Raw genomic sequence first — 9,999 nt, forward strand, 5'->3', positions numbered from 1 at the left:
TGCTCCCCAAAACTAAGGGCCTAAGGGCAGGCCCTGTCTTCTCTCTGCTGTATCCCCAAAACTACAGGGTCCTGAGGACAGGCCCCATCTTCCCTCACCTGTACCCTGAAACTATGGCATCCCGAGGGCAGGCCTCATCTTTCCTTGGCTACACCCCCAAAACCAAGGCATCCCAAGGGCAGGCCAAGTCTTCTCTCTGCTGTACCCCCAAACTATGGGGTCTTGAAGACCCTCATCTGCTCTTCTCCTGTCTTCAACAACTGGGACCCTAAAGAGCAGAGCCTGGACTCCTTCCTCCTGTCTCTCCCCAACCTGGGAGCCCCGAAGGGCCCTGGATAGTCTCATCCTCCAAACAGAGAACTCTGAGGCCAGCGCCCCATCTCCTCTCCTTGTTCCCAAACAGAGAGGTACCCAGGGAAGGACTACTGGCCTATGCCACTTGGGGTCCCCTTCTGCCTGCCCCCACAGGGACCCTGGACCCCACCTCCAGCTCCTGCTCCGAGGGGGTACTGGCCTCCGCCATCCTGGGTCCGGGCTGAGGGCTCCGCCCTCTTCCTGAACCTCAGCCCCACCAGGGCCTCTCGGCCGCCACTTCCTCTTTCCTGTCAACTCCCAGCACCCCTCGCGCGGGGCCAACTCCAGGGCATCTAAGGGACCTTCCCTTCAGCCACCTCTGGGGCCAAGCCTGCTCTTCTAGATGAAGCCCAGGGACAGTCTTTGCTCCCTGTCCCTAGAGAATGTCCAAAGTGTAGGCAGTTTGTACATTCACACACTCATGGTGTATCCATGAGGGGATGCAGGCTCTGGAGGCTGACTTGAGTGTGCAAACACTTTCAAATACATATGTGGATAGCACAGAACACAGGGTCACAAGTGTTTGCACACTTTCTTTTTTTTTTTTTTTTTTTTTTTTGAGATGGAGTCTCCCTGTGTTGACCAGGCTGGAGTGCACTGGTGCGATCTTGGCTCACTGCAACCTCCGCCTCCCAGGTTCAAGCAATTCTCTTGCCTCAGCCTCCCAAGTAGCTGGGATTACAGGCATGTGCCGCCACGCCCAGCTAATTTTTGTATTTTTGGTAGAGACAGGGTTTCACCATGTTGGCCAGGCTGGTCTCGAATTCCTGATCTCAGGTGATCCGCCCCCCTCGGCCTCTGAAAGTGCTGGGATTACAGGCGTGTACTACCGCGCCTGGCCTGTGTTTGCACACTGTTATGGCTGCAGGTGTGTGCCTGCAACACAGGCTCACACGTGTGCACACTCCCATGCCTGTGTGTGTGGATGAAACAAAGATCCACACACAGGTGCACACTTCTACACCTGCAGGTGTATGCCTGAAAAATGGGCTCACAGTGTACCCATTCCCATGCCTACCACATATGCACTTATTTGCAAACACATACAAGTGCTTATGAGTTTCACTCTAGAACCCATACAAGACACACTCCCACCTGCCCGAGAGGGCACAGCCCACATGCTCATGCGTGTGCACATGCTCACACACGTATGCACGCTCCCCGAGGCCCCTGCAGCGCGTCCATGCTCCCACAGACCTCCAGCCTTGCGACTATCTGCATATGTCCCTACAGCCAGACTCTCTCAGCCACCCCTTGTCCCCGGCTTCTCCTTCAGGGTCAGAACAGCCACTTCTTCAGAGGCGAGGCCCCCTTCCTGCAGACGGGCCGTCCCAACTTCCTGCTTCCTCTCAGTCCAGTCACCAACTGTTATTGACCATAGCTGAGAGGTCCAGGGTCCCAGCCAGCCCAGTGGCACCTCCCTCAGGCCAACACAATTAGGGGACAGCACTGGGGGACTGGGATAAGAATTTGCAAAACCAGGCCAAGCACAGTGCCTCACGCCTATAATCCCAGCATTTTGGGAGGCCGAAGTAGGTGGGTCACCTGAAGTCAGGAGATCGAGAGCAGCCTGACCAACATGGAGAAACCCTGTCTCTACTAAAAAAAAAAAAAAAAAATGCCGGGGGCAGTGGCTCACGCCTGTAATCCCAGCACTTTGGGAGGCCGAGGCGGGCGGATCACGAGGTCAGGAGATCGAGACCATCCTGGCTAACACAGTGAAACCCTGTCTCTACTAAAAATACAAAAAATTAGCCGGGCATGGTGGCGGGCGTCTGTAGTCCCAGCTACTTGGGAGGCTGAGGCAGGAGAATGGCGAGAACCCGGGAGGTGAAGCTTGCAGTGAGCCGAGATCGCGCCACTGCACTCCAGCCTGGGCAACAGAGCGAGACTCTGTCTCAAAAAAAAAAGAAAAATAGTGGCGCATGCCTATAATCCCAGCTACTCGGGAGGCTGAAGCAGAATTGCTTGAACCCAGGAGGCTGAGGTCAAGGTGAGCCAGGATCACGCCACTGCACTTCAGCCTGGGTAACAAGAGCAAAACTCTTTCTCAAAAAAAAAAAAAAAAATTTCCAAAACCACGCCAGGTGTGGTAGCTCACATCTGTAATCCCAGCACTTTGGGAGGGTGAGCGAGGCAGATCACTTGAGGTCAGAAGTTCGAGACCGGCCTGGCCAACATGATGAAACCCCATCTCTACTAAAAATTTGAAAATTAGCCAGGCATAGTGGCACGTGCTTGTAATCCCAGCTGCTTGGGAGGCTGAGACATGAGAATCGCTTGAACCTGGGAGGTGGAGGTTGCAGTGAGTTGAGATCACACCACTGCACTCCAGCCTGGGCGACAGAGTGAGATTCTATCTCAAGAAAAAAAGAAAGAAAGAAAGAAAGAAAGAAAGAAGGAAAGAAGGAAAGAAGGAAAGAAGGAAAGAAGGAAAGAAAGAAAGAAAGAAAGAAAGAAAGAATGAATGAATGAATGCCCCAAATCAGTGGCCTACAAAACCACTTGCTAAGCACACAGTAACGTTCAAGAACAACTTATGATGGGGTTACTTCCTGACAAGCTTGTCATAAGTTGAAAATATCATAAGTCAAAAATGCATTTAATACACCTTACCTACCAAACATGATAGCTCACCCTGGCCTACCTTAAATGTGCTCAGAGCACTTACCCACGCCTACAGTTGGGCAAAAACATCTAACACAAAGCTACTATACAATAAAGTTGAATATGTCATGTACATTTTTTTCTTTTTTTTGAGACAGGGTCTTACTCTGTCACCCAGGCTGGAGTGCTGTGGTGTGATCATGGCTCCTTGCGGTGTCTACCTCCCAGGCTCCAACAGTCCTCCCAGCTCAGCCTCCCAAGCAGCTGGGACTACAGGCATGTGCCACCACACCTGGCTAATGTTTGTATTTTTCACAGACATAGGGTCTCACTATGTTGCCCAGGCTGATCTCAAACTCTTAGCCTCAAGTAATCCTCCTGCCTCAGCCTCCAAAAGTGCTAGGATTACAGGTGTGAGTCGCTGCCCCGTGGCCGGGGCCTTGATTTAAAACAAGAGCACCCAGATTCCAAATACCGGCTAGGAAATAGCCCCCTGGCATTATCTCCTTCAGCTGGGAGCATCCATTTCACAGACAAGGAATTTTTTTTGTTTTTTTTTTTTTGAGACGGAATCTCGCTCTGTCGCCCAGGCTGGAGTGCAGTGGCCAGATCTCAGCTCACTGCAAGCTCCGCCTCCCGGGTTTACGACATTCTCCTGGCTCAGCCTCCCGAGTAGCTAGGACTACAGGCGCCCGCCACCTCGCCCGGCTAGGTTTTTGTATTTTTTAGTAGAGACGGGGTTTCACTGGGTTAGCCAGGATGGTCTCGATCTCCTAACCTCGTGATCCGCCCGTCTCGGCCTCCCAAAGTGCTGGGATTACAGGCTTGAGCCACCGCGCCCGGCCAAGGAATGTTATCCTTGGCTCGTGAGGGATCGCAAGAGCAGCTGCCCCCAGGGAGGAATGCCACAGACCAAGTGTATCACTCCCACCATCTTCCCAACCCCTCTCTACTAATCCTGAGTTGCTGCCAAGAATCTCACCACTTCACAGATGAGGAAACTGAGGCTCAAGGAAGTAACAGTAGTATTTTTTTGTTATTTTGTTTTGTTTGGTTTTTTGAGACAGAGTCTTGCTCTTTCGCCTAGGCTGGAGTGCAGTGGCGCGTTCTCGGCTCACTGCAATCTCCACCTTCCGGGTTCAAGCGATTCCCCTGCCTCAGCCTCCTGAGTAGTTGGGACTACAGGCACGTGCCATCACGCCCAGCTAATGTTTTGTATTTTTAGTAGAGACGGGGTTTCACATGTTGGCCAGGCTGGTCTCGAACTCCTGATCTCAAGTGATCAGCCAGCCTCAGCCTCCCAAAGTGCTGGGATTACAAGTGTGAGGCACTGTGCCTAGCCAGTAACAGTTTTCCACGGAGGGGAGATTTTCTCCCCATACCCAGGGACATGTGGCAACATCCAGAGACATTTTTGGTTGTCATGACTGTGGGTAGGGAGGTGGCTTCTATCAGGGTGAGGCCAGGGATGCCGCTCAACGCCCTGCAGTGCGCAGGACAGCCCCTACTGCAAAGAATGACCCAGCCCTCAATGTCAGTAGTGCTAAGGCTGAGAAGCCTACTGTTAAGGGTCATAGATTTGGCCAGGTGTGGTGGTTCACATCTGTAATCCCAGCGCTTTGAGAGGCTGAGGGAGGAGCAGTGTTTGAGGTCAGGAATTGGAGATCAGTCTGGGCAACATAGCAAGACCTACAAAAATCTCTACAAAAAATCTTAAAAGTATTGGCCAGGTGTGGTGACTCTGCCTGTGATCCTAGCACTTTAGGAGGCCAAGGCCGGAGAATTGTTTGAGCTCAGGAGTTCCAGACCAGCCTGGGAAATAGCGGTGAGACCCCATCTCTACAAAAAATATAAGAATTAGCCAGGTGTGAGGCCGGGCGCGGTGGCTCAAGCCTGTAATCCTAGCACTTTGGGGGGCCGAGACGGGCGGATCACGAGTTCAGGAGATCGAGACCATCCTGGCTAACACGGTGAAACCCGATCTCTACTAAAATACAAAAAAAATTAGCTGGGCGAGGTGGCGGGCGCCTGTACTCCCAGCTACTCGGGAGGCTGAGGCAGGAGAATGGCGTGAACCCGGGAGGCGGGGCTTGCAGTGAGCTGAGATCCGGCCATTGCACTCCAGCCTGGGCAACAGAGATAGACTCCGTCTCAAAAAAAAAAAAAAAAAAAAAAAAAAAAAAAGAATTAGCCAGGTGTGATGGCGTGTGCCTCTAGTCTCAACTACTTGGGAGCCTGAGGTGGGAAGCTCGCTTGAGCCCAGGAGGCAGAGGCACGCCATTGCACTCCAGCCTGGCCAACAGAGCCAGGCTTTGTCTCAAAAAAGAAAAAAAGAGGCCTGGCGCAGTGGCTCACGCCTGTAATCCCAGCACTTTGGGAGGCCAAGGCGGGAGGATCACGAGGTCAGATCAAGGCCATCCTGGCTAACACCATGAAACCCTGTTTCTACTAAAAAAAAAAAAAAAATTAGCCAGGTGTGGTGGCAGGCACCTGTAGTCCCAGCTACTTGAGAGGCTGAGGCAGGAGAATGGCGTGAACCTGGAAGGTGGAGCTTGCTACACTCCATCCTGGGCGACAGAGAGAGACCCTGTCACAAAACAATAAAAAGAAAAAGAAAAAGAAAAAAGAAAAAAAGGCTAGGTGCAGTGGCTCACACCTATAATCCCAGCACTTTGGGAGGCCTAGGTGGGCAGGTTACTTTGAACTCAAGAGTTTAAGACAAGCCTGGGCAACATGGCGAAACCCTGCCTCTACTAAAAATACAAAAATTATCCAGGCGTGGTGGTGCGCACCTGTAGTCCCAGCTACTCAGGAGGCTGGGGTGGGAGAACCGCTTGAGTCTAGGAGGCAGAGATCATGCCACTGCACTCCAGCCTGTGTGACAGAGACCCCAGTCTCAATTTAAAAAAAAAAAAAAAAAAAAGAAAAAAAATCAACCAGGTATGGTGGTACATGCTTGTAGTCCTATAGATCAGGTGTTTGAGGCTGCAGTGAACAAGAATCTCGCCATTGCATTCCAGCCTAGGTAACAGAGCGAGACCCTGTCTCTACAAAAGTAAAAGGAAATTAGCCAGGCATGTTGGTCTGTGCCTTTTGTCTCAGCTACTCGGGAGGCTGAGGCAGGAAGATCACTTGAGTCTCAGAAATCGGAAATCAAGGCTGCAGTGACATAGGATCGCACCGCTGCACTCCAGCCTGGGTGACAGACTGTCTCCCCCAAAATAAATAAATATAAACAAGTAAATCAATCAGTAAGGACACAGATTCACACCCTGAGCTGCTGACCAGGACGCTTACCAGTAATGACTTCACAGCAGCCCCGCCTGCCAAGTGCTGGCCAGGTCTCGGTCTCTCTCTCCCATGAACACCCTCTTAGTCCCATTTTTCCTAGGTCAGAACCGAGGCTCAGAGAGGCGAAGGCACTGGGCCCAGGACACACAGCAAGGAAGTGTCAGCGTCGGAATTTAAGCCCAGGCTCACCAAATACCACCCTCACTCAGTCAGGCCCCACCCCATCCCCAGCAGGCAGAGGGAGGACACAGCCAAGAGCGGGGTCAGCTCAACTGGGGAAGTCCAGGCAGAGAGGAAAGGTGGCCTCCCTCGGCCCCACCTCCAGCAGCTGAGGTCTGTAAAGCAGAGAGGGAGGGAGGCTGGGCTCCTGGGTTCTCCTCCCCTGAGTGACTCACTTCTTCCCAGGGCATACAGGTCACCTGAGGGCCACCAAGGCAAACCCAGGACTCAGGGGCCTGGCCTGGCCTATGGAGAACCCCTGCTCCTCTGCTGCCCACCATGGAGCGGAGACCTCAGACCCAGAGGACCTGCCTCCCAGAATCCCCATCTTGCCAGAGCAGCCAGGGACCTAGACCCCCACATCCGGAGATTTCAATGCCTTGGGCGTTTCCGGAATCTGGACAGGACATCCGTTTGCAGGACACAGAACAGACAGGCACACGTTGGGACAGACAGAGGGACAGGGCGGCAGGCCCAAGCAACCATGAGAGAGGGATGACCAGGAGGAGGGAAGAGACTAAGGAGGAGATGGGAAGGGGGGACCAGGGCGTGGGTCCAGCCTCACTGCAGGAATCACAGCCTGTCTGGGTCATGTGTGGGACGCGCCAAGCGCATGCATGCGCCCGGGGATTCCTACACAGCCCTCCCTGGGCCGGGGGTGGAGGCAGGGACCCCGGCCCATCCCGGCCCTGAGGTCTGACCTTGTGTGATCGGCAACACCAGATACGCCCAGCTCCTCGGCAAGGCCGGCAGGCCATCAGCTAGACTGGGGAGGTGGGAGGGACCGGGGGTTACGGGGGAGACACAGAGGGGCAGGGGGCAGGTGCAGAAGGAGACGAGAACTCAGTTACACAACAGCCACAGGACGATGAACTGGATGGTGAGGTGCAAATGGGGGCACCGAGGCACAGACATTTCTCAGATTTGGGTCACTTGAACCAAAGAAGGTTGGCAGTCACGCTGGCCCTGCTTGTCACAGACGGGGAAGATGAGTCCAGGTCAGTGATACCCACCAGGTGGCACGGGGGAATCTGGCTGGGCAGAAGGCTGGTGCCAGTCACGTGTGTGTGTTAGGAGGGTGGGGGTGACCCAGCCCTGCCCAGCCACCATGCAAAAAAGTAGGATTCTATATATGGGAGCATCCCTGGCCTGTTGACTGAGGCACTCCCCACCCGGGAGAAGGTTCCACCTGACAGTCCAAGAGTAGGAGCGGGGGTCCCCAGTCCCCCGACCTAATGAAGTGACTCGGGTACTTCCGCCAACAGGTGCCAATCTGGGTGGCGTCTGGAACACTATAAAGCTGTCTAGAGGCGGGGGTGGCTGGAGCTTTGTTATGCGGGGGAAGGGCACGGGCCGGGCCCGGCGGCCTCCTCCCCTCCCACGGCACTGCGCCAGGCACCTGCCCCAGGTGGAGCGGCACCTGCCGGGCACCCAACCCTGGGGAGGGGGATGAGTTTGGGGGCGGACGAGAGGCACCGGGACTCCCAGCCAGCCACAGACACCCGAAGTAGAGCCTCCGCCGCGCCCCTTCTAGTTCTCTGGGAGAGGCCGAGTTTGGGGGTGCAGCGGGGGGTGCCTCCGAGATTGCCCCCAAACCAGCCCCGTCCACATCGCCACCTGCCGAGAAGGGGGCCTCGCTGGCTCCACAGTCCCGGCCCAGGGAGGGGGCGCCGGGCGCTCCGGAGGTCCCCGCCCTAGCCATCGCCACCCGAGTCCCGTTCGGGGGGCTGGGGGGCTCCCCCGGGAGCGCGAGGGCGGGGTCCCCTGGAGCCGTCCGGTCGCCCCGGGACTCCAGACGCAGGTGCGCCTACCTGCAAGGCGTCGCTGGCCATGTCCTCCTGCCGCCCGCCAGGGGTCCCCGCGCGGAGGGAGGGGCGGCCAGAGGAGCGCGCGTGCGCCCCGGGCGTGGCGGGGAGGGGGCGGGCGCGGCGCGACCCTCCCCGGCCCGCGGCCCGCTCCGGCCTGCTAGGCTCCCGCCTCGCCTGCCCAGGCCGCCGCGTCCCCGCGCCGCGCCCTCCAGCCCCAGCGGCCGCCGGGCCCGGTCACGTGACCCCGGAGGTCGGCGCCCGGGGAGGGGGCGGGGCCGAGGGGGAGGGGCTCCCAGAGGCCCCCGGGGCTGCGGGGTCCCGCCCGCCCGCCCCCTCAGTCTCCCGAGCTCGGAGCACCCCGATCGGCTCCCCACCATTCCTCTTTCCGGGTCCTGCGACGACCGCACGCTGCCGAGAGGTCCCCCATTGGAGCGCGCGGGAACCCGAGGAGAACGGTTCCCCGCGTTCAAGCCGAGAGCGGCGGAGGCCTTTGGGCCTCCCAGAACCCCTGAAAAAAAAAAACACAATAACCCCCCACCCCACCCCACCCCTGTGCATTTGCAAGCTCGGGACGCCTGCATCTGTGGTCCCCTATTCAAGGGCATGGAAGTTTCCCCGTTACCTGGAGACAAGCTCTGGGCAGATCTGCATTCAAATGCCAGCGCTTTACGCCTTGGGGAAGCCAAATCCTTCCAGGCACCTCATCTGTGAAATGGGAATGATGCGCTCACCTCCTAGGTGTTGGTAAAATTCAATGAGACAGTGCAGGCCAAGAGCTGAGAACACTCTAGACGTTCCATAAGTGTTAGCTGCTGTCACTTTTAATGTTATCGTAATTGTTTGTTGTTTTGCTGTTTTCGGACGGAGTTTCGCTCTATTGCCCATCCTGGAGTGCAGTGGTGCGATCTCGGCTCACTGCAACCTCTGCCCCCCGGGTTCAAGCGATTCTTCTGCCTCAGCCTCCTGAGTAGCTAGGATTACAGGTGCCCGCCATCATGCCCGGCTAATTTTTATATTTTTAGTAGAGATGAGGTTTCATCATGTTGGCCAGGCTGGTCTCAAACTCCTGATCAGGTGATCCGCCCGCCTCGGTCTCCTAAAGTGCTGGGATTACACAGGCTTGAGCCACTGCGCCTGACCTCTATTATCGTTATTGTTATTAAAAGAGGTTTGAATCCCAACTCGCTGTTCATCCTGGGAATCCCTGTGGCCTCTGAGTCTCAGTTTTCCACACAATAAAATGGGCACCGCCTTCTTTTTCGGGGCTGCTGCATGCAGATGGCGCTCCATAAATGCAGACTTGTGCCCAAGCGGAGAGTGGAGGCCTCTGAGGAATTTCTAGGGGATCTCCGGGGTCTGCAGAGCGTGCAGCTTTGTTTATGGCTGCCGTCGGACCCTCACTCCTTTGGAAACCAGGCGAGGGAGCCAAACCTTGGTCTCCGGGGCTCCGGCGGGGAGCGCTCCCTGGCGGCGGTGTCTGCACATTGGCGCCCTTTGGGACCCGAGGAAGCGCCGTGGGCTGTGGGTACCTTAGCTACGCGTGGCTCTGCGTGGTTTCAGTCGTCCCGGAAACCAGGGCGCGATGTTTTCTCTCTTATTTTTTCATCTGAGCAACTCTTTGGGGGATATTAACAACAGAAAGAGAGAAGGAGGAGAATATTCTGATCTAGAATCCATCCAGCCAGGCATGGTAGCGCATGCCTGTAGTCCCAGCTACCAG

At 55.9% G+C, this 9,999-nt stretch overlaps 1 protein-coding gene across 2 annotated transcripts in view; it reads right to left on the reverse strand.

The window, feature by feature from the left end:
• Positions 1-8,525, reverse strand: part of PKN1 (protein kinase N1) — a 40,246-nt gene extending 31,721 nt beyond the window's left edge. The window contains exon 1 of one of the 2 annotated variants that reach the window (XM_050769919.1): positions 8,283-8,525. In XM_050769919.1, coding sequence (XP_050625876.1) covers positions 8,283-8,303 — 21 coding nt within the window. In that variant the 5' untranslated portion in view covers positions 8,304-8,525. Of the gene's footprint in view, positions 1-484; positions 562-8,282 lie in introns of those variants that run through there. The other variant, XM_050769918.1, reaches the window with a different exon arrangement.
• Between the last annotated feature and the right edge of the window lie 1,474 nt (positions 8,526-9,999).

This window comes from Macaca thibetana, chromosome 19 (genome assembly GCF_024542745.1).
Source record: "Macaca thibetana thibetana isolate TM-01 chromosome 19, ASM2454274v1, whole genome shotgun sequence".
Classification (NCBI taxonomy): Eukaryota; Metazoa; Chordata; class Mammalia; order Primates; family Cercopithecidae; genus Macaca; species Macaca thibetana.